This window comes from Pelophylax lessonae (genome assembly GCF_965119305.1).
Source record: "Pelophylax lessonae genome assembly, chromosome: 7".
Lineage (NCBI taxonomy): Eukaryota > Metazoa > Chordata > Amphibia > Anura > Ranidae > Pelophylax > Pelophylax lessonae.
The window spans coordinates 175,939,590-175,964,417 of NC_138774.1; the positions used below are offsets into that span (position 1 = coordinate 175,939,590).

Below are 24,828 nucleotides of genomic sequence, written 5' to 3' on the forward strand. Positions count from 1 at the left end.
GATCCAGGGGTTCAGGAAAAGAGGGGACAGCACAGCTGGTATTAGGGGGGTCCGGAAGAGCAGATACTGGGGTGGCACCATGGGGAGTAAGCACAGGATTGGAGGATGGGGAGATGAGGGTATCTGGAGGGATAAGTGGGGGAACAGTGTGCCTAGGAATGGGGGTACCTGCAGAGGCAGATGGGGGCACTGTACATCCAGAATTGGGGGTATCCGAAGGGGGCACAGTACATCCAGGATTGGAGGTATCGGAAGGGGGCACAGTACACCCAGGATTGGAGGTATCCAAAGGGGCCACAGTATGTTCAGGGCTAGGGGTATCTGAAGGGGGCACAGTGCATACAGGATTGGGGGTATTCGAAGGGGGCACAGTATGTTCAGGGCTGGGGGTATCTAAAGGGGGCACAGTGCATACAGGATTGGGGGTATTCGAAGGGGGCACAGTATGTTCAGGGCTGGGGGTATCTGAAGGGGGCATAGTGCATACAGGATTGGGGGTATCCGAAGGAGGCACATTATGTTCGGGGCTGGGGGTATCCGAAGGGGGCATAGCTCATAGAGGATTGGGGGTATCCGGGCAGGAAAAGAACAGGACAGCACAGCATTCTGCCCAGGCTGATCTGGGGGTCCGCAGTAAAAGGAGAGGGGTGTCTGGAGAGAAGTGGGGGCTGACAAGGCCCACAGTGGCTGGGGATTCTCCAGGCAGCCATCAGGTGGTCACAAGTGGAAGGTCGGAGCAGAAGGGTTCAGCCAGTAAGTGTGAGAGAGCTCAGAAAAAGGACAAGAAGAGCGCCCAAAAGAAGACAGAATCCAAGACTCAGAGGAGAGCGGTGACTGTGGACAGCTCCAAGGCCAAGACCTCACTGGAGGCTCTGAGGATCAGCATTAAGCAACTGGGCTGGAAGGAGGTGAGGCCAAACCTTCTAACAATTCCTTTAGTACAGGAAACCCACCAGTCCGGTGTGCTGATACACCAATCTACCCTCCAGTTTGGTCTGCTTACACTACAGGACAACCTCAGTGCAGTGTACCGATATTACTGGACAGCCACAGTGCAGTGTACTGATATTACAGGTCACCCTCCGTGCAGTGTACTGATATTATAGATGAACCTCAGTGCAGTGTACTGATATTACAGGTCACCCTCCGTGCAGTGTACTGATATTATAGTGAACCTTAGTGCAGTGTACTGATATCAAAGGACAACCTCAGTGCAGTGTACTGATATTACAGGTCACCCTCGGTGCAGTGTACTGATATTATAGATGAACCTCAGTGCAGTGTACTGATATTATAGTGAACCTTAGTGCAGTGTACTGATATCAAAGGACAACCTCAGTGCAGTGTACTGATATTACAGGTCACCCTCCGTGCAGTGTACTGATATTATAGATGAACCTCAGTGCAGTGTACTGATATTACGGGTCACCCTCGGTGCAGTGTACTGATATTATAGGTGAACCTCAGTGCAGTGTACTGATATTATGGGTCACCCTCGGGGCAGTGTACTGATATAGATGAACCTCAGTGCAGTGAACTGATATTACGGGTCACCCTCGGTGCAGTGTACTGATATCAAAGGACAACCTCAGTGCAGTGTACTGATATCAAAGGACAACCTCAGTGCAGTGTACTGATATTACAGGTCACCCTCGGTGCACTGTACTGATATCATAGGTGAACCTCAGTGCAGTGTACTGATATTACGGGTCACCCTCAGTGCAGTGTACTGATATCAAAGGACAACGTCAGTGCAGTGTACCGATATTACTGGTCAGCCTCAGAGCAGTGTACTGATATTACAGGTCACCCTCGGTGCAGTGTACTGATATCATAGGTGAACCTCAGTGCAGTGTACTGATATTACGGGTCACCCTCGGTGCAGTGTACTGATATAGATGAACCTCAGTGCAGTGTACTGATATCAAAGGACAACGTCAGTGCAGTGTACTCCTATTACAGTTAATATAAAACAATATGGAACGGCGCTATGACAGTATAAAAAAACATGCATGTAAATATAGTAGAAAATGTGAAAAAGATAGTGCACTCGTGCATCAACTCATAAAAGTGCACGTGCAAACATAAAAAAAAAACTGAGAGTGAGTATACAAAAATTTTAGTGCAAATAATCTGACAGGTGAAATGGTGATATTCCCAAACAAATGTATATAGTGGAGCCAAAACTATAAAAAAGAAGTCCAAACAATAGTGATGGAGAAAGTCCTTTTGTTCCATGAATAGAGTGATCCAAAAGTCGTAGTGACAACAGTGCAATCTCCCAACAACCAATATCCAACATTAAGTGCAATGGTCGCTCAACCTCTAGGTAAATTATCATTGCGTGTTCACATGAAAACAATTGTTGGTTGAGGGAATTCACTCTTTTGTAGACAGTTCTCCGCTCATACAAAATAAAACAGGGTCTCCATAGTGTAGTATGCAAGGTAACGACTTTTAATAAAATATATAGTAACTTACAATAGCACTGATGTGTTTAGATGTAACCGCAAAATGGACCAAAGGGGTCCCAGGATAAAAGCAGCAAGGAAATTACAGGTTACCCTCCAGGATTATTGGATAATGCTACAGGCTTTATAGGTTGAACTGGATGGACTGATGTCTTTTTTCAACCTTACTAACTATGTAACTATGTAATAGGTCACCCTCCAGTCCATTCAGGTGATGTTAGAGGTTCAGGTTGATGATGCTTCAGGCATAGTTGGATAATGATACAGGTCCCTTTATGGTTCAGTTGGATGATACTACATCACCCTCCAATCTAGTTGGATGATACTACAGGTCATTTTTTAGGCTATTTGGATGATACTACAGGTCAGACCAGAACTCCATTACAGAGCCTTGGTATCCTTTATTACCTTAACAGTTTGATAGGTATGCTGACATGTTTCAGTGACTCTAAGCCTTATTCATAGTTACCTATCACGTAAAACAGGACACATTTATATACACTGTTACATTCTCTCCTCCAAAAGGAGGAATTACAAAACACCTGTGTGCAATTGAAATAATATTGCCTGAGGAAATAGATTCAGTGACAATTATTGCTTACTTGCATGCAGACAAGAAATAGAGGTCAGTAGGCTGCAGGAAAATACAGGGTTACATATCTAGTCACGTTGAAAAAAAGAAACAAGTCTATCTAGTTTAACCAAAAAAAAAAAAAATAGAAAACCTTTATATACACAATTCTATACCCACAATTGATTCAGAGGAAGGCAAATTCTTTCCTGATCTGCAGGGAGGCAAGCTGATATTCTTGGTTCAACTACCTCTGGTGTTATTACCTATAAATGTTAGTATCCAGTATGGCTCCTTTTGGCATGAAGCGGATTCCGTGTGGCATCTGTTCTGATCACCAGGGAATTAGCTCACAGATCTCCTGCTGATCGGAGAAGAGCGGGCGGATGATACATCTGTGTCCGCTCAGTTTCTGCTGAGCAGACATGGACAGTGCCCACTCTGCTTCATAGGAGGCCAAGAGTAAATGGACTCTGCTGAGAAAAAACCCCAGCTCTACTGCTAAAGTCGAAGTCCATGAACTGTAATCCGGTGCTCTAGCCAAGGCGTTCAGTAAAATTCTTGAATCAGAAAGGCTGGCAACCTGGTAATTTGTAGCTCTAAATCGGTGGCCTATGTAATTCAATGCAGTTCCTGTACTTTGGAATATGCTGGGTGTACTATAAGCCCTCTGAGAGTTAGAATTTCGGAACATGTGGATGACACTACTAATATTAATGCCAAAAATATTTCAAATGTGTCGAAACATTTCCGAGAAGTACACTGAGGCAATCTTGACCCTTTTTCTTTTTTTGGTGCTGAACAGGTTTAAAACCCCCAAGAGGAGACGATACCCATCGTATTTTACTTAAACGTGAGGTATGGTGGATTCATACCATCAATACTAGAAAACCATATGGCTTCAACGATAGGATGGACATAAATCTTTTTTTTTTTTTTTTTTACATGAATCCTATTTTTTTGCAAGATTATTTGTAATAAAATGAAAACATGTTCTAAATGTCCTTAATATGTCTTTTGTATGTCTGCTGTGTTTCTTCCTTTTTTTTTTCTCCATGTGTTTTTAATTGATTGGATTGTTTCGAATTAGGATATATCCGCCCCTCTTCAGAGGGCTTGTTTTACTATAAATATCAGTTTTTAGATCAAATATGTGTGCTTTGATGAAGGCCTCATAGCCCCGAAACGCGTCATCATATAGCCTTTACCTGTTTACCCATGTAACAAATAAAGTACTTTTATTTAAGAGCATCAGAGTTGCCAGCCTTTCTGATTCATAAACAGACTCCACTGTACGTTTACACCTGACTACCCTTTGATCCGTCTAAATTGAAGAGGATGGATCTCTATCTGGGTTTTTTTTTTTTTTTTCAGAGCACCGAATCAGACCCAGAGGTTGGCGGGTTTGGATAAGTCCATTTACACCCGCCTGTCCATTGGGATTCATGGACCATCCAATCAGGTCCGTCTGAAAACCTGACAGGTGTACCTGTTTGGATCACCCGTGTGCTTTCTTACAGAGTTCTTTTATGTCCCGCGGGTGTGGTGCACTTTCTAAAAGTGCACCAAAACTCCTACATGCAGGAATTGTGGTGTGCTTTCAGAAAGCACACCAAAACTGTGAGTACACTGCACTACACCCACTTTGGGGTCAAATTGTACTGCGTCAGTCTGTGAAGTGTATAAAACAATCTATTGAGATGGCCAGTACAAGTTCTTGAGGGAGTCTATTTCATATTTCTCTTTCATTCATTGATGAACACAGCTCCTGCTCTTCCTAACCATTGGGTTATACTGCACCCTACAGGAGTAGGACACTAGGCAGAAAAAAATATTGACTATGCCTATGGGCAGTCCCAGAGGCTATACTCCTTAGCTATAGGTACTTAGGTTTTTTTTTATGCCTAGTCAGGAGTAAGGACCTAATTCCCTGCTGGAATCTTTGGTCCTGGCAATTGTTTTTTCTTTTATGCTATTTTTTCTCTACAAGATTGAAAATCAACTGCAGGACTGAGCTCCAGGCTGGATAATCGAAATCCAGTGGTTACCCCAATCTGGGCAGCGAGTGCGCTCAGACCTCAGCTTCGCGCTAGGTCGGCCGCGACATAGCCCCAACGGACAGGGGCTGGCCTGCAAGCTAAACGCCCCATGATGTCTCATACAACCGGGTCTCAGCCCGCGTTGCAGCATTCCTCCTAGCCAACAGCCTCCCCATTTCGGTGGAGAGGAGGTTCTTTCTGGAGCGGTGTCCGTCTGGTTCCCGGTATGGTAAGTAGTTGTCCCCCCTCTCCCCCTGGAGGGTCTTGGGATGGACGTGGGCCCCTCAGTGGGAGGGTCGGAACCTCGGGTTCCCTTCCTTTCTGATAGGCACCCCCCTCATCTGTGCCTGGTGGTCTTTGTGGGCCATCTGGCCCCCCCGTCCGCCCCCCTCCACCTATGCTGGGGTAGTGGGGTGGTCTGGTCTACCTCCTGGGACTGGGGCAGGGTACTGACTGGCGATGGGGAGGGGGGGTGCAACGCCGGCGACTGGGCGATCGGCTGTGGGGGGATGCTGTACCTGGTGGGGGCTCCTGCCAGGGTCCCCCCCTTCTTGCCTGGGCCTGTTTTCTGAGGCCTAGGGTCCCCTCCTGGGTCCCTGGGAGACTTGTGGTGCCGCGCAGGGCCGCCATTTTGTTGTGGCCTGTGTGCTCTAATTGTGCGGCCATGTTTGTCTAGTCCGGCAGACATTTTGCATTAGTCCAGCATTGGAAATAGCGGCAGCCATGACAGTGGAGCCTCTCTGGCTGTGGGAGCCCCTCCTCATCCCCTGGTGCTGATTCCTGTGTCTTTTCCTTCCCTGGACGTCGCACGTGGAGTGCATTTAATCCTGGTGCTGCCGGTGTTGGTTCCATGGGGTGGGAAATCTGATGGGATCCTCTCCCTCTCTGCTGCAGGATCCTGGGGTGCTCTGTTACTGGCGACCAGGTGGTGCTGTCAGAATGGTGGGGGTGTACCTTAGCAGTGTTTGAAATTTTTTTGTGGGGTCCCCCTATTGCCCCTTGGAGTTCCTGGAGCACATTTCCCAGCCTGACCCCCTCTCAGAGGCTGTCCCAACCATCTATTGATGCACTGACGGCGGTCCTAGAGTCCTTTGTTTCCCGGGCACGCTAGAAGCTCTATGGTTTCCGCATTACAGAATCTTCATCATTCTGAAGATCTCCAATGTCTGTGACAAGGTGCTCCACCTACAGAAGACTGCACAGGAGGGCAATACAAGGCTGGATACAGTTTGGACATACTGCACCATTTTAGTCTTCCTGTTCTGAGGTGTCCTGGCGTCGGGGTTGAGGAGAGATATTCGTTGGTTTACCACATTGTCTTTGATACATCAAGTTGGCATTCTTCAGTTGATCTTCGCTGGTTTTGACCTCTCTCTAACTTGAGGGTCAATTCCATCTGGTAAGCAAATTTGTATTTACTCACGTGGTGATTGATGAATCATCTTTCTATCCCATTCACTGGTGCTGGAGGATCCTTTCTGCTCATCTTTTTCCCTTTTATGGACTATTATATTATAGACTATGATTAATTGCTTCAACAAACTTGGACTATCTGAGTTGACTCTGGGCAGAGCATTCCTTCCTCTGGACAAACTCCAGAAATTGCATGCTGCAATTCATCTCCTGCTTTTTCAGCAGGTGGCCTTCCCTTCAGACTTGTATGCGGGTGTTGGGCCTGATGGTCTCTACCTTTTGAGGCAGTTCCGTTTGCACAGTTCTATACGAGGTCCCTGCAAAGGGAGATTCTGGCTAAATGATACAAGTGTCAACAGTCTCTGGCCAATCTGATCTGGCTGAGCTGGGGAACGAGAGGGTCCCTGATCTGCTGACTTCATTCTCTGGCACTTAAACAGGGCAAATATTTTCTCCCCTTGTATTAGACAGTGGTCACCACAGATGCCAGCCTGTCCGGTGCCGAAATTCTGCTCAGGGGGTCTTGACACCGGAAGAGTCCAGACTACCGATCAATTCTCTGGAACTCCGCGCAGTCAGACTGTGTCTGGATCATTGGACGGATCGTCTTCAGGGGTGTTCAGTGCAAATTCAATCGGACAACTTATGTCAATCACCAAGGGGGCACAAGAAGTGTCTTGGCAGCTACTGGAGGTAGCCAGCATTCTACAGTGGGCAGAATGTTTAGTTCCAGCCCTTTCCGCCATGCACATTCCAGGAGTGGAAAACTGGCAGGCGGACTATCTCAGTCGGCAGGTGTTTGATCAAGGGGAATGGTCCCTTCATCGAGAGGGGTTTTATCAGCTGCATCTCTAGTGGGGAACCCTCAAGGTGGATCTGTTGGCACCTCAGCTCAACAGAAAGGTGCAGAGGTTTGTGGCATGGTCACGGGATCCTCTAGGGGACGCCACAGACGCGCTGGTGGCCCCGTGGTGCAAATTTTGCCTGATTTATGCCTTTCCTCCTCTCAAGCTTCTGCCGAGACATCTACGCAGGATCGAGGCAAAAGGGATTCCGGTCATTTTAGTGGCCCCGGATTGGCTATGCCGGTCTTGGTACGCCGACCTGGTGTGACTGGTCGCCGATGTCCTTTGGTGACTACCTCTCAGGGAGGATCTGCTGTCCCAAGGGCTGATCTTCCATTCTGCTTTACAGTCGCTGGCTTTGATGGCTTGGCTATTGAAAGCCAGGTGCTGAAGGAGAGGGGGTTGTCTGCTTCAGTGATTCCAACGCTGAAGGCCAGGAAGTTTACCTCTAGGAAGATCTATCATAGTACATAGAAAATATACATTTCCCTTTCGTTCATTGACAGACACCGCTCCTTATTCTTCTTAATCATTGGGTTATATTGCCTCCTACAGGAGTAGGACACTAGGCAGGAAAAAGCTTGACTAGGCCTAAGGGCAGTCTCACGGGGTATACATACACCCACTCTCAGCTAAAGGCATTCAGTTTTTTTTTTCTGCTCAGTCAGAAGTAAGGACCTAGTTCCTTGCTGGGATCTCTGGTACTGGCGATTTTTTTTTTTTTTTTTTTTTTTTTAATTATTTATTTATTTTTTTCTTTTTAAATTGAATTTTTTCCTATTTTTGTTGTTTTGTTCCTGTGAGAATCTACAATCAATTACCAGACTAGGCGATGGACTGGATAATCTAGATCTAGAGGGTCCCCCCAGTCTGGCCAGCCGTGACATAGCCCCGCTGGACAGGGGCTGGCCTGTGAGTTAAACATCTCTGAATCCTAGCCTCGGCTTGAGTCACAGCGTTTCTCCTGGCCGACAGCCACCCACATTCCGATGGATCAGTGGTCTGTCATGCCATGCGGCCGAGTCAGCACCTCCGTTGGGGGGTTGGCCCCAGTAAGTAGTTTTTTTTTTTTTTTAAATTTCGTTTTTTATTTATTTTTTGTCAGGCAAACAACAAGCGCAAAAACAAGTATAGAGACATTACAGTAAAATAGTGTGCACAATATCCGCAAAAATCACCACAGATCATGTAAGTTTACGACAAAGTGCAATAGGAGCAAAAATACATAGCTATGAACATTCGTTAGCTAATGAAGATAATAGTGTGCTACAACATATTCGTCTTAAGTAACGTAATACAAGAAACTCAGCAGTAATAGCAAATGGTGGACAGAACTGTATTCATTCCCCAGAAATGGACCCCACCGTGCCTACATGCCCTACTCAGTTAAACCAAAGCGGAGCTACAGGTGTCGGCCTGTTCAACCCATCCACCCCAAATCTTTGTAAATTTTTCCGGACAGCCCCTGGCCTCATAAGTCAGTTTGTATAGGGGTAGAACGTGGTTAATCAGGTTCTTCCAGAGATCAAGTGGAATCCTGTCCATACATACCCACTGCATCACCAGTCTTCCTGGCATAAAACAACAGGAGTCTAAGGAACTGTTTTTGGTGAAATCGAAGATCAACTTCTCCAAAAATCCCCAATATGCACCATTTGTGATTGCAAACATTAGGTAGGCCCAGAGACGTGGAGATGAAGTGGGTAACTAGAGACCAAAAAGGCCTGATTTTCGGACAGCTCCACAACATATGAATCAAATCCCCACGTTCTCCACAACATTTATGACACTCCGGAGTGGGTCTCTGTTTTATCAAGAACGACCTATAAGGTGTATAATAGGTTCTATGAAATACGTAACTGTATCAGACGGTCCCTGGCAGATATCGGAGTCTTAAAATATACCTCCAACAACTCCTCCCAGTCATCGCCCGACCGGAACCGGAACTGCTGAAACGTCTTAAAAACCACCTCCTCAAACAGTTGGTGAGCATACTTCAAGCCCCTCCCCGCCCACTGCACCGCATCTTGAGATGCAGAAAAGTGAGGCAGACTAGGATTACACCACAGAGGTTGATTCGGAGAAAAGAGTCCCGGAGATACCGATAACAATGTGTAACACCTAATATAAATCTTAAGGGAAGATTGTCAAAATCGCTGTACCCTCAAAGGCGGCAACGCTGCGTCGGTAAATAAGATTAGCAAGTGTCTCATATGAGGAAACTACCGCAGCCTCGGCAGCCGTAGCCGCATTGCCCCACTGAGGGAAGAGCCAACCATGAACATGTACCAATTGTGCTGCATAGTAATATAAAAGCAGGTCCGGGAGGGTGAGGCCCCCCCATCGCCACTGGTTGTTGCAGCATAGCAATGGAAAGCCTAGGTGCCTTTGGGTACTACAGGAACCCTGATATGAGGGAGTCAAGTTCCCTAAAAAACGTATTCGGTACAAACACCGGGGAGTTGGCCAAGATGTACAAGAATTTGGGCAGCATAACCATTTTAAACAAATTTACCTACCGATCAGAGTTAGTGGCAGATGCTTCCAGTGTTCTAACTTAGATCTAAAAAGAGCCAAACAGGGTTGAAGATTATTGGTCAGATATAGTGACAGGGGCTGCTGAACCTGAACTCCTAGGTATTGGAAGGAAAACGTGAATCTTAAGGGGCAGCCCTCCGGGAGAGAGAGGGGTGTCCATGTCAACCGGAAATAAACTGGATTTAGACCAGTTGACCCGAAAACCGGAGAAAAAAAACGAAGTTTTGGATAAGTTGAAGTACCGTCATAAGCGAGGTGTGAGGATCAGTCAAATATAGCAACATGTCATCTGCATAAACGGAGACTCTCTCTTCCAGGGTCCCTACACACATCCTGCGGATATTCATGGAGGTTCTCAACAGCTGGGCAAGAGGTTCTATGGCAAGCGCAAAAAGTAGGAGGGGATAGAGGGCAGCCCTGCTGCGTACCCCTATGTATTTGCAAGGGATTGGATACCACCCCATTGACCCGAATACAGGCCAGCGGTTGATTGATCGTACAAAATCCTAAGCCAGGTAAGGAAGACCTTCCCAAAGCCAAACTTCTCCAGTACGTAGAACAGATACGGCCACTCCACAGAGTCAAAAGCCTTCTGTGTGTCGAGTGAGAGAACCACCCTAGGCAGAGGAGAAGGATTTGGGGTCTGGGCCCCAGTAAGTTTAGCTGAAGCCCCCACTCTCCCTTTGGGCATTTGCCGGACTGGGATCCGTGTACTTGTGGCTGGGCCTCCATGAAAATTTAGGCCGCGGTTCAGAGGGTGACCCCCTTGTCCCCTTTTTGCGGGGTCCAGTAGGTGGTGCATTGGTGGGCCCCTGGTTGGCGTCACCTTTCGGGATCCCAGTCAGCGGCCATCAACTGACTGTTACATCAGATCCTGAAATTGTTTAGGCTGATGCGAGTGACCCTGCTGAGTCTGCGTCCATGCACCCTGAGTGCTCAGATAGCGAGGATGATTCCTCTGCTCCTCTAGCTGCGCATGAAAAGGCGCTGGTGGATGCACTGTTTGTGTTAGTGCGTGAAATTTTAAAAAAGGAGGTTGCGGCTGATGCTGCGTCGAAGGGGTTGGTCCCTTTTCGGCACCCACAGGCCCTCCAAAGTGGCGAGGGTGTTCCCCTTTCCGCGTACTTTGACAACATTGTCACAAAACAGTGGGGTTTTTCAAAATGCAGTGGTTCCCTGCGTTTTGCCTTGCGGTATCCTTATGAGGATTAACTACTTAAAAGGTTGACGGTGGTTCCACCTGTAGCGGAGTAGTCGGTTTCTAGGTTGAATAAAGCTACCTTAATTCTGGTTGAGGAGTCCCCAGCTTGTACAGATCCAGCTGATAGGAGGGCGGAAGCACTGGCCCGCTATTTGCTCACTGTGGCTGGCTATGTACTTAGCTCGGTATTTACTATTGCCCTGGTTTTTCAAACTCTTGGGCTAAACTTTTACGCTGGGACCTGGATTTGCAAACTCTTACTGAGTGGGCTAAACTTTTATGCTGGGACCTGGAAGGGAAACAGCTTCCCCCTGTCTTGTGGAGCTGGAGGATCAGTTGATCCAGGGGCTACAGTTTATCTGTAATGCTTCTTTGGATGCGGCTCCTTTAATTTCTAGGCTGTGTGTATCAGCAGTGGTCCTTCTGCATATTATCTAGCTGAAATGCTGGTCTGCGGACCAGACTTCTAAGAAGGCCTTATCTGATCTCCCCCTTGTAGGGGAATCACCTGTTTAGAGCTTCCTTGGATAGCATGGTTAAATGTCTCTCAGGGGGAAAGAGTACTCTTCTTCCACTGGCTAACAAGGGCAAGGAGCCCTGTCGTAGACGTGGGCCATTCTCCTCTACTCATGGAAGGTTTTTTCGTCCCACAGGGTCTCAAGACAAGAGATCAAAAGTCAGGGCCTCCACCGGAGGTTCCAAGAAGACCTGCTCTGGCAAGCCATGAGCGGGCTCTTCCAGACCTGCAGACAAGGCTGCCTCTGCATGAAGGGTCTTACTCACCCATACCTGGAGTGGGGGGACATATTTGCTGTTTTCCGGATCCATGGACCTCCCTGGTACAGGATGAGTGGGCCCACAAAGTTATTCGGTCAGGCTACAAGATCGAGTTTGGTCTTATCCTCCAGGAAGGTTCTTCCCTTCCAACCTGCACATTTCCCCAGATCGCTTACAGGGTGTCTTTGGGGCAGTGAAAGACTTGTTACTTTAAGGGGTGATTGTTCCGGTCCCGAATTCAGGACTTTTTCAGGGATTTTTACTCCCAACTTCTTGACAGTTCCCAGGATCGAAGGCAAGGTACGTCCAACTCTGGACCTCATGACGCTAAACTGCTCTGTGCGAGTACTGCAGTTCTGCATGAAGTCCATTCGTACGGTAGTGGCGTCACATCAGGGGGTTTTCTTCTCACTTCTATCGACGTCAAGGACATCCACCCGCACATTCTAATATGTGTTTTTGCCGTGGGCGAGGAGCAATGTCAGTTTGTGGCGTTGACCTTTGGTCTCGCCTCCGCTCCTCGGGTCTTTACAAAATTGTTGGCCACGGTGCTGGCATTGTTTGAGTCAGTGGGGGATCGTGGTACTGGGGTACTCTGATGGACATCTGGAGATTTCTCTGTGAACTCTGCGGGAGTTCAGTTGGATTCTGAACCTTCAGAAGTCTGCTTCGGTTCTGTCCTCAAAAACTGGACTATCTGGGTCTGACTTTGGACTCAGCCTAGCCACAGTGTTTCTTCCTCTGGAAGAACTCCAGACATTGCAGGAGACAATTCAGCTTCTTTTGTTCAGCAGACGGTCCTCCCTCCGGGCTTGCATGCAGGTCCTGGGCCTGATGGTGTCCACCTTCGAGGCAGTCTGTTTGCACAGTTCCACACAAGATCTCTGCAAAAGAGATTCTGGTGAAATGGGAAAAGGATCCACAATCTCCTGCGGTGGCTTCGCTCTCCAGCGCTTTGACAGGTAAAATCCTTCTCCCCCTGTACTGGACGGTTGTCTCCACAACTGCCAGCCTGTCCGGGTGGGGAGGCGTCCTCAGCACAGATGTGCTCAGGGGGTCTGGACTCTGGCAGAGTCCAGACTGCCAATTAATGTACTGGAACTCCGTACCATCAGACTTGTTTAGCTCACAGGACAATTCATTTTCAGGGGTGTCCGGTACGAATTCATTCGGACAAGGCCACGGCCGTGGTCTATGTCAATCACCAAGGGGGCACAAGAAGTGTCCTGGCGGGTGGTTAAGTAGCCAGCATTCTAAGGTGGGCTACCAATTCGTTGCAGTCCTCTGAAACTCTTGCCACAACTCCTGTGCAGGATCGAGGCAGAAAGGAATCCGGTCATTCTAGTGGCTCCAGACTGGCCTTGCTAGTCTTGGTACGCCGATCTGGTACAGCTCGTGGCCAATGCTCCTTGGGGATTTCCTCTCAGGGAGGATCGACTGTCCCAAGAACCAATCTTCCATCCTGCTTTACAGTCACTGGCTTTTACGGCTTGGCTGTTGAATGCCAAGTGCTGAAGGATAGTCGGTGATTCCTAAACTGTTGAAAGCTAGAAAAACTACTTCTAGGAAGATCTACCGTTGTACATGGAAGACATACATTGCGTGATGTGAGTCTCTTGGGGTTCATCCTCGCTCCTTCTCGGTTGATCCGATCTTAACCTTCCTTCAACGGGGGGGGGGGGGGGGGGGATGAACAGCAATTGGCCTTGATTACCATTAAGGGCCAGGTATCAGCTTTAGTGCGTACCTTTGGTTCCTTCAGTGCGGGCTCTGTTGCCACCCTGGGATTGTAATTTGGTGCTTTCAGCTCTACAGAAGCCTTCCTTTGAAAATATTCAAAGCTTTTCCTGCGCGCAGGGTGTTGGAACTGGCGGCATTATCCTGTCGTTCACCTTATGGTGATTCACAAGGATAAGGTGGTAATTCGCCCCTGTCCGTCATTCCTTCCTAAGGGGGTCTCTGACATTCATTTGACTGAAGACATTGTGTTGCCTTCCATGTGTCCCAGACCTAAACATCGGAAGGAAATTGCATTCCATGGATGTGGTCCGGGCAATTAGGGTGTACCTGGCAGCTACAGAGTCTTTTATGAAGTCAGACTCTCTATTGTGCTCACGGACGGACCTCACAAAGGGTTGTCTTCCTCTGCAACCATTTCCAGATGGATCAGACAGACGGTGGTTCAGGCCTATTCCATCAAGGGTCAGGTTCCTCCTTTCCCTGTCAAGGTGCACTCTATTAGGGCACCTAGTGCCTCCTGGTCTTTCAGTCTTCATACATCAGTTATGCAGGTTTGCAAGGGGGCCACCTGGTCATCGGTGCACACTTTTACAAAGTTTTTATAAAGTTGATGTGTTGGCAGCTGCGGATGCTTGTTTTGGCCGCAAGATTTTGCAGGCTGCTGTTTAGAGGACCTGGTCCTCTTTGAGGGTGTATTGTTTTTCAGATGAGCTCCATTTGTTAATGGTAGAGCTCTGTTACCTGATTGGCTAAGGTTTTTTTCTGATGTTTTGTCCCACTCCCTCATGCCTAACACTGCTTTGGGACGTCCCAATGGTTAAGAATCAGGTGCGGTGTCCGTCAATGAATGAAGGAGAAAATTGGGATTTTTGACTTACCATAAAATCTATTTCTCTGATGTTCATTGACGGACACGGCACCCACCCCTCTGTGGAGTTGGCTTTTTTCTAACACTGCTTGTAACAAAACTGAGTGCCTATAGCTGGGAGTGGGTGTATACCCCCTGGGACTGCCCATAGGCATGGTTAAGCTTTTTCCTACCTAGTGTTCTACTCCTGTAGGGGGCAGTATAATCCAATAGTTAAGAATCAGGAGCTGTGTCCGTTAATAAACTTAAGAGAAATGTATTTTACGGTAAGTCAAAAATCCAATTTTTGGGGTGTGAGTCTCTTGGGGTTCACCCTCACTCTTTCTCGGTGGTTCGGGTCCTGACCTTCCTTCAACGAGGGGTTGAGCAGAAATTTGGCTTTAAGTACCATTAAGGGCAAGGTGTTGGCCTTGGCTGTCTTTTTTCAATGACCTTTGGCCGCGCACTCCCTGGTGTGTACCTTTTCGTCAGGGGGTTCGACACTTGGCTCCTCCCCAGTGCATTCTCCATTACCTCATTGGGATCTCAACTTGGTGCTCCTCCCTTTAAAATTCTTTGGGAGATTCCTCTGCTTACGCTGTCTCAAAAGGTGGCCTTTTTTGGTGGCGATCACCTTTGTGCGCAGGGTGTCGGAATTGGCGGCGTTCTCCTGTCGGTCACCTTGTTTGGTGGTTCACAGAGATAAGGTGGTACTTGGCCCTTGTCCGTCGTTCCTTCTGAAGGTTGTCTCTGATTTCCATTTAAACTAAGACATTGTGTTGCCTAACCTGTGTTCCAGGCCAAAACAACCTAAGGAAATTGCTTTGCACACCCTGAATGTGGTTCGGGCAATTTGGGTGTACCTGGCAGCTACGGAGTCCCTTAGGGAGTCAGACTCACTATTTGTGCTCACGGATGGGCCTCAGAAAGGACTGGCCACTTTCTCTGCGACCATTTCCAGATGGATCAGACAGACGGTGACTCAGGCCTATTCTCTCCAGGATCCAGTTCCTCCTTTCCCTGTTAAGGCGCGCACTCTACTCGGGCGCTCAGTGCTTCTTGGGCCTTCAGTCATCAGGCGTCGGTAACGCAGGTTTGGAAGGTGACCACCTGGTCGTTCGTGCACACTTTCACAAAATGTTATAAAGTGGATGCGTTGGCATCTGTGGATGCTTCTTTTGGCTGCAGGGTTTTGCAGGCTGCTGTTTAGAGGACCTGGTCCTCTTTGAGGGTATAATGTTTTTCAGGTGGGCTCCAGTTGTTTTTTTGGTTTAGCTCCTGTTACCTGGTTGACTAAAGTTTTTAGCCTTGGGAATTTTTTCTTGCTGTTCCCACCCCTCATGTTTGACACTGCTTTGAGACGTCCCAATAGTTAAGAAAATTAAGAGCTGTGTTTGTCAATGAACGAAAGAGAAAATTGGATTTTTGTCTTACCGTAAAATCTATTTCTCTGATGTTCATTGACGGGCACTGCGGCCCACCCCTCTGTGGAGTTGGCTTTCCTCTGACACTGCTTGTAACAAAACTGAGTACCTATAGCGGAGAGGGAGAGTATAGTTACCCCCTGGGACTGCCCATAGGCATAGTAAATCTTTCTTTCTGCCTAGTGTCCTACTCCTGTAGGGGTCAGTATAACCCAATGGTTAAGAAGATCAGGAGCTGTGTCCTTTAATAAACATCCGAGAAATGTATTTTACGTTAAGATAAAATCCCATTTTCACAGCTGAATTTGTGGACATTGTCAGTATCCTTAAAAAACATTACCCACTCTAAAAACGTTATTATCCCTCAGTATTTATAGAACAAAAGGAAAGAGTGGAAAAACTTGGTTGGATGTACAAGGGTCTTTTTGTTGTGCATTTAAAGAGAGTGTAAACTCGGTAAATTTTTTTTTTTTTTTTTTTTTACAACCTGAAAGAGAAATACATAATGAGCTAGTATGCATCGCATACTAGCTCATTATGAAATACTTACCTTAGAACATGCCCCCACCGTGCCGTCCGCTCACCTCTATGACGGGCGACATGTCTAGTCGCCCGTCTTCCGGGATCGCGGCATCCGGCCATCTGATTGGCCGGAGCCGCGGTGACGTCACTCCCGCGCACGTGCGCGGGAGCCGACAGTCACGGCACGGGGCTCTGAAGGAACGGCACGAGCGGCCGTTCCTTCATAGCGCATGCGCCAGTGATGTCACTGGATGCATCAAAGGTAAATATCTCCTAAACGGTACAAGTTTAGGAGATATTTACAGTACCTATAGGTAAGCCTTATCATAGGCTTACCTATAGATACAACTTGCAGAGGAGGGTTTACTTCCTCTTTAATATCTGTAGATACTGCACAGTGCACAGAAAGAGTCTGACTGTTTACACAGTGTCCTGCTAATGGGTCTTCAGCTGTGTTCCTGACTTGCATCTATGACTGTTTATTTACCTCTATACTTCATTCTTACTTGTCACACAGGGCCTCATAAACAGAGCTCCATTCTAATAATCCACAGAGGGCAAAAAGTTTGAGATCTCGGGGAACCTTTAAAATAACGTTCAGATCTACAGCTCAAGGAACATTGGTGTGATCAGCGAGCTTGATATAACCATTATTTTAGAAGTAGCATTAGGCTAAAAGGTTTTTTACCTTAATACATTCTTTGCATTAAAGTGTTACTAAATCCAGGACCCTTCATTCACTATATCTGGTCTCCCAAAGTACACAGAACATTGAAATTCCTTCTGCTAAATACCTTTTCTCATCAGCAGTATATAGCAGTCTTGTGACCTTTATCAGTGTCTGGGTAAAGCTTGTAGGAGGAGTTTTCATATTGCAACTGGACAGTGCTGATTGGCCCTATGCTCATCACATGCACACTCCCATAAATTAAAAATAAAAACTCTCTAGCAATACACACCAAACTGAGCATGTGGAGACTGACTCCACTAACTAGGTCTACTCCGGAAATGTTTTTGGGACAATGTAAGAAGGGGATCATCTGTGCATACAGTATCAAACCGCCTTTTTACACACAGAATTAACTCCTTAGGTTCCACAATGAGTATAACAAGCATGCTTTACTGCATATACACGCTGATTTTACTGTTGTGGATTTGGTAAGACTTTAAGGTAAAATAACAACCAGTAGCTGTGGAAGGTTCCATGTGGATTTAACAGAATGGTTTAAAAATTAAAGTTTCAGTCGTGTTATTCGTGACATTAGCAAGGTTGTCTGTCCTGTGTGTTTTATGTGTGTGTAGTTCCATTCTCCTTTTTTATATGGCAACTTTTGGCAGCCTGAGGTACAGATTACCTGAGATAATGTGGGTGGTATTAGTGTATCCCTAGGGCTCATTCACAGTAACTTTATTCTCTGAAGAGCGATCTGTGTTCAGATCGCTCATCAGAGAGTATATGACAGGCACCTCTTTACTGCCTGGTTTAACCCCTTGAACCCTGCACTAGCTTGCAGAGTGATACTATTCACTTGAATGAGACAGGGGGTATAATTTTTGCTGTGGCATGTTTACAACTCCCACTGCTTCCTCTGTTGCTAAAGGGAGTAGAGGTTGGAGGGCAGTAAATTTCAGTCAGTAAATGTTAAATGGCTTAACCATGGCATTTTACCACCCCCCTACTGCCAGTGTGCACGAGCCCTAACACACACATGTACATATGATGGGGATAACTTTCTTCTTTATTCTGCATACATTCCACCTGGGCTGCCATTTGTTTGTATTTCCCTCCTTCTGACTTTCTATTGTAAATGATCACCTCACATTAGGCACAAGGTGCAGGCAGCCATGAACTATGACCTCCTGAAGCTAAATAATCTACTGCATGTCACCCGTTTTAGTATTGTTAACTTACGAAGAATGCCGCCCCATCAGGGACTTGTTTCGGTTGTGTTCCTGCTTTCTGCTAGCTGGGTGCCATTTGCCCAGAAAGTTGTCCTATGGTACATCCATGCGGATGTGAAACAAGTTTTCCTTTACATCATTTGAAAATAATTGGATTATGCAGATATTCTGACGGCTGTCCACGTGTCTTGTATAGCTGGCAGTATCCTCCTGATCTTCCATTTCCCACCTTTTTTCTCAACAATTCATCAAACTATACCCGTACATCCATAGGGTGGGTGCATGGGATTTTACAGTGGTACCATAGAGAATCCAAGAAAAAATAGCCATAGTGCCCTTGAAATGTTGGTGAAGTTTTTTTGCTGATATGACACTTCAGTAAATATTTCCTCAGAATCTACTTCTCAGTGTGCTGGTTGTCTCCACATCACCAATTTAATCAGCCGGATCAATGCCAAATAGCCATCTTTACAGTCATCCAGCGAACCTTCATCTAACCTTCTGATAATGAAGAGTGAGCCCAGCCATTGATTTAGATATGTACTCTGGCAGCAGTAAAGGTGTGACATTTCATCACAGGGCAGGTAAATAGATGGGCTTGTCTAAATGTCCTGCAGACTCATATTACTGATAACTGAAAATAGCTGGATGAGAAATGCCACATCCCAGGAAGATTAGAAAAGTTTTCCAAGGTCACATCTATCTGAAAACTTCACCATGAGATGACTGCACCTCTGAATATGAATTCTGCTTCTGTGTTCAGCTTAGGGAGAGTAAGCATGATTCAAGAGTCCTGCTTGTAGAGTGATTACAGGAAAGAATCCTCCATTTGTGACTTGCACAACTGGCAATGATATCTAACCGCTATTCAGAGTCATTCTGTTTCTGTAGCATATACTGCTTGCTTCTTGCTTCTAAAAATGCTATTGGTGCTGATCTCATGACCTCAATTAGTGATTAACCGATATCGGTTTTTCGTTGCCGATACCGATATTTTGGTCAATGCATAACGGTATCGGCCAATATGGGCCAATATTTTCGTACATTTAAAAACCTATATATATATTTTTTTTTCTTTGACAGGTACTCTTGTGGAGGGATCTGAGGGTCTAAAAGACCCAAAACCCCTCCTCTGCACTTAAAAGCATTCAAAAGCCAAGTTTGGCTGTTTTGAATGCTGTCATTTTTTTGAATCTGGCGCCAGTACCCAGAAGTGATGTCATGACATCACTTCCCGGGTTTTTGCATGGAGACCTGATCCGAGCCGAATGCGGCTTTGATCGGGTCTTCGGCGGCCGTGCAGGCTGGTTGCCCAGGTCTTCCAGTGGGACGGGAGACCCGGCGCGAGCCGCGGCGGGAGGGGGGGTGTCCCCTCCCGCTCCTTTTGATGACAGCCGAGCGGCTTCTCAGCCGCATCGGTGGTCATCACAAGACAGCCGACCTTCGGCTATGGACGCCAGTACCAGGGTAATGCCTCTAGCTGCAGGCATCACTCCGGTACAAGCACTTTCCCGAATTATCGGCAATATCGGTCACCTTGGTGGCTGATTCCGATATATCAGGGAAAGTGCAGATCGGCCCTCGTGCAGATCGGCCCTCGATATATCGGCTTTGCCGATTAACTGGTCGATCCCTAACCTCAATCCTCTAAGCCAGTCTTCAAACTATGGCCCTCCAGTTATTCAGGAAATACAATTCCCATCATGCCTAGTCATGTCTGTGAATGTCAGAGTTTTACAATGCCTCATGGGATGTGTAGTTCTGCAACAGCTGGAGGGCCGTAGTTTGAGGACCCCTGCTCTAAGCCATTGAAGTCTGCACTCTTAGGGCTGGTTCATATTAGTGCGATCACAGAGATCGCATGTAATTCGGAGCACACTGCTCCTAAAATTACATGCGATCTCTGTGCGGTGCAAATTTCAGCCATACAGTTTGTATGGCTGAATTCGCACCGCAATCACACTAAACATGCAAATAACCCTTTTTTTATCCGCAGCAGAATCGGATCGCATGGTGGTTCACACTAGTGCGATACGATTCTGTGCGAACTTGCAGATCGCACTGCGATATGCGATCTCAACTGGGGATGTCGTTAACTTTTAATTGACACCCCCTGTGTATCACATATGGCAGTGTGAACTGCCAGGGGTGCGGATGTGATGCGGGAACACGCTGCATATTCGCAGCTTTCCCGCATCGCAGAAGTGTGAACCGGGAGTTAATCTGCATGCTTGTTTTGGGATAGTGATTCACAAAGAATCAGTATGCCAGGAGGCAGTTAACATTTTCGGAAGATCAGCAATGACAGTCTATGCATTTTTTTTTTCAACACTGGTTTCCATTAAAGTCTAAGTTGACTTTTCAGGGGAAAAAAAGAAATGCACATATTTGTGCAGGTAAAAAAATGTACATTTTTAATATTATTTGTTTGGTTTTTATTTTTGTTCTTTTTACTGGAGCCTGCAGAGCATTGCACCTGTGATCAGCAGACTATGAGTAGAATGTCAGGCTCCTGCACAGCCTTCCTGTTGCTTTGTGCCTGTATCCCTGTATAGGCTTTCCTATACAAAGCTAGAGGAAGACTGAACTACGGACATGCTGAGCAGCTTGCTTGCAGCCCATTGACACTACAAGTGGTGCTGTGGTGACAGCCGTGGTGTTTTAAAAAAGTGACAGCAGGTAAAGGGAGAGGATACCCCATCCACTGGCACAGAGAGGGGAGCATTGGCAGCGGGAAGTGGGCGCATAGGAGCATGTTACACCCTAAATATGGGTGTAACATGTAACATTCTCCTAAAGGTGAACTGTCATTATAAAATCTTCTTGGTTCTTTGGATAACCGCTCTAGGTTATAATGAGATCTCTTATTGTTTGTGCCTGGTTGCTAGCTGCCTTTTGATGCTTCGTAATTTTTCTGCTGGGTTATGAGATGAGCATTGGTCACCCTTGTAATAATGTCAGCCTCTAGTTCATTCCCTCTGTTCCTGCCACAACTCCAGAACATCATTTAACTGCTTATATTCCCGTCTGGATGGTTACCATGTGTCTCTTTATCTTGTAGTTTCCGCTGGGCCGCCGTTTGCCATGTGATATTTACTGGCATGGGGTATCCTTCCATGACAGCGACAATATCTGCTCTGGACAGGTCAACAAGTTTCCAGGTATGTGTTACATAGATAATCCAAGCAACCGCTCATTAACCTCAAGTACAATATGATTTGTGCCAGGAACATTTGCTAGAGTTTACTGGAATTACTGTATAATTGGAATCTGCTTAACCTTTGACAAAAAAGACGGTTCCGCCTTAAGATCAATGTTGGCCTTCCAGTATTTTCCCCTGCTTAGGGAAAGCTGTACACTGGTGTGCTAAACCTAGCTATGCTAAAACTGATGCAGATTCTGTGACTCTTCTTTGAAGGAATGGCTGAAATGGTGCGTAAAATAAACCTGAGCCGGGCTGTGAGAACCATGCAGGAACTATTCCCTGAGGAGTATGACTTCTACCCTCAATCCTGGATCCTTCCTGAAGAATATCCAATCTTCTCTGCACAGGTGAGTGTCTGGCTTGAGAACATTGTCTACTGTCAGTACCTGTAAGGTGAATCTCAGGGAGCTTGTATTATACAATTCAACATAACTGCAGCTTCTCTGTATATCACTGATGGTTCCAAATGACGTTCTTGTTTTGGGAGAGAGTGATGGAAGCTGCATGACTGTAAAGGTAATGCTCTCATTAGTAAATAAAGATCTATATATATATATATATATATATATATATATATATATATATATATATATATATATATATATAATCTATATGATACACATCCACAAAAATTGCTATATAAAAAGTAATTGGTGCTAAACCAGTCATTTACAATCAATAAATGCACTACGATGAGTGTCTAATCTTCAAAATGCCTTTCTCAATTTCACTGTCAGTGAGCAGCGCCTTCACCAATTGATACATAGAACATATTGTCAAATGCTCAATGTAATAAATGTCAGATCATTAGTTTTTCTTTTTTAGGCTTCTTTTCTTGTTTTTTTTATCTGGTGATCCAGCCAGTAAGTCTGTTGTTTTTCAAAGAACTAACTCTTTTACAGATGTATCAGTTTACAGGAATGAGACAAACAATTTAACATTGACAGGGGTGCTTACATTAATGGACTTTTATTTATACATGTAACACCTATATCCCACAGGAAAAAACTGTTGGCTATAGGTGATTATAAAGTGTGACCTGGAGTTTGGCTTTTATTTGTTAGTGTATTTAAATTCGCTACTACAGCTAAAACTCCCCTCTCCCCACCCCAAGACTGACAATACTATTGTACTACTGTCTTCTGTGACCCCTGTGCTCATTCATCCAGAGCACTCTTAATACAGGAGGTGTGTTATGCAGCTAATTTTTGTTCAAGTATCGTCGTACTGTGCTCCTTCAAAACAATCATACAGCCTTTTTCCAGAATGGCCTGTATTTCTCCTAAGGTTACCTGTGGGTTTTTCCTTCGATCCTGAACAATTCTGGCAGTTGTGACTGCAATCTTTTTTTGGTCTACCTGACCTTGGCTTTGTATCAAGAGACCCCCAAATTTGTCCACTTCTTAAGAAGTGTTTTGAACAGTACTGACTGACATATTAAAGGCTTTGGATCTTTTTATATCCTTTTCCTTATTTATAAAGTTCCATTACCTTGTCACGCAGGTCTTTTGACATATTTTTTTTCTGCTCCCCATGGCTTAGTATCTAGCCTGCTCAGTGCATCCACGTGAAAGCTAACAAACTCATTGACTAATTATGCACAGACACTAATTACAAATTTTTAAATCCACAGATGTGGGAAATTAACTTTTTAATTGCCATTTTAACTTGTGTATGTCACCTTGTGTGTCTGTACCAAGGCCAAACATTCCAGGGTATGTAAACTTTTCATCAGGGCCATTTGGGTGGTTTCAATGATAGTTTGGATTTATATGAACACTGTTCTTAAATAAGATCGTTTTTTTTTTTTTTTTGGTACGATCAGCCATATTTTCAATATCAATGCTAAGATGTCACTATTTCTGCCAGGCTATGCAAACTTTTGAACACAACTGTGTGAAGATCAACTACTCTTCAGCATATGTTTTTAGTGAGCTACATTTTGTGATGGTGCACATCAGATGATGCTTTTTTTATGAACAGCGTTTTTTTTTTTTAAATCTGGTTTTATTGAACATTAGACAGAACACTCCAGTGTTCAGAGATTAAACCGCATGTCATACAACCCACAGCTCAAATGTTGGATAGTAAAATACAATACAATATCACCCCCCTCCACCCCCCCTGCACATTCCTCAGTCAAAACCTGGACGTAGACAGCAACAATGTAAGCAGAATAATATAGTTAGACATTTAAACATTGTAATAGTCTTATCTGTATACAGTGGGGAAAATACATTTCTCTTTCGTTCATTGACGGACACAGCTCCAGATCTTCTCGACCATTGCGTTTATGCTGTCCCCAACAGGAGTAGGAAACTAGGCGGAAAAAAGTTTGACTACGCCTATAGGGCAGTCCCAGGGGATATACTCCCACCTCCTGCTATAGGTCTTCAGTTTTTTTCAGCCTGGTCAGAAGTAAGGACCTAGTTCTTTGCTGGGATCTCTGATTCTAGCATTTTTTCCTTTTTTAAACATCATTTTTTTCTTCTTTTATTATTTTCTGTTCCAGTGAGAACTACAATCAACTGCCGGACTGGGTGACGGACTGGAAATCCTAGATCCTTACGATCTTCCCAGTCTAGCCAGAAAGCATGAGCCGACCTTAGCTCTGCGCTAGGTTGGCCACGACATAGCGCCTCTAGACGGGGGGCTGGCCAGCGAGTTAAAAGCCTCGCGAGGACACATAGCTGGCCCGCTGAACCCCCATTCCAAGAAGGTGCGGTGGTCTACCTGGAGCGGTGCCCGCTCGGTCCCAAGGTGTGGTGAGTAGTGTCCCCCCTCCCTTCTGGTGGTTTTTCGGAGTGAACGTGGGCCCATCTCTGGGTTTTTCGGACCCCTGAGTGCCCTTCCTTCCCTCATGTCGTTCCCCTTCACTATCGGGGTCCCTCTGCAGACCAACCCCCATTCACCTATGCATACCTCCCCTCAACCCCCCCCCCCCATGAGCGGCCATGTTTTTGAAGCCTATGGAGCGGTGAATTGGTCTCTAGTGACAGTTCCTGAACTGCCTCTTTCTCTTGGTCGACATATGGTGTGCAGCCTGGCTCTTTGGCTCTGCATCTGAGGTGGGGGTGGTGAGTCCCTGTGGGTGCTAAACGGCTCCCTCTTTCTGCTGTAGCGGTAATTGGTGCGCTGGGACTTGTAGTGCCGCTGGTGCAGCGGTGGGGAGGAACTTTTAACAGCAATTTTTACACTTCATGCTGGCGGTCCCCAGGTTAATCCATGGAGTCCCTGGAGCACGTGTCCCCACCTGACCCCCTCTCAGAGGCTGCGGGGTCCCAGTACGCCTTGTCTGCTATGACGGAGGTCCTGCAGACACTGGTGTCCAAA

The 24,828-nt window shown here is 46.1% G+C and overlaps 1 protein-coding gene across 1 annotated transcript in view; it reads left to right on the top strand.

Moving 5' to 3' along the window:
• Window positions 1-877: 877 nt before the first annotated feature.
• Window positions 878-24,828, top strand: part of TTLL11 (tubulin tyrosine ligase like 11) — a 315,361-nt gene continuing 291,410 nt past the window's right edge. Inside the window, exons 1-3 of the mRNA XM_082263577.1 lie at window positions 878-908; window positions 21,352-21,451; window positions 21,709-21,842. Of these exons, the coding sequence (XP_082119703.1) occupies window positions 21,711-21,842 (132 nt within the window). The 5' untranslated portion in view covers window positions 878-908; window positions 21,352-21,451; window positions 21,709-21,710. The remainder of the gene's footprint in view (window positions 909-21,351; window positions 21,452-21,708; window positions 21,843-24,828) is intronic.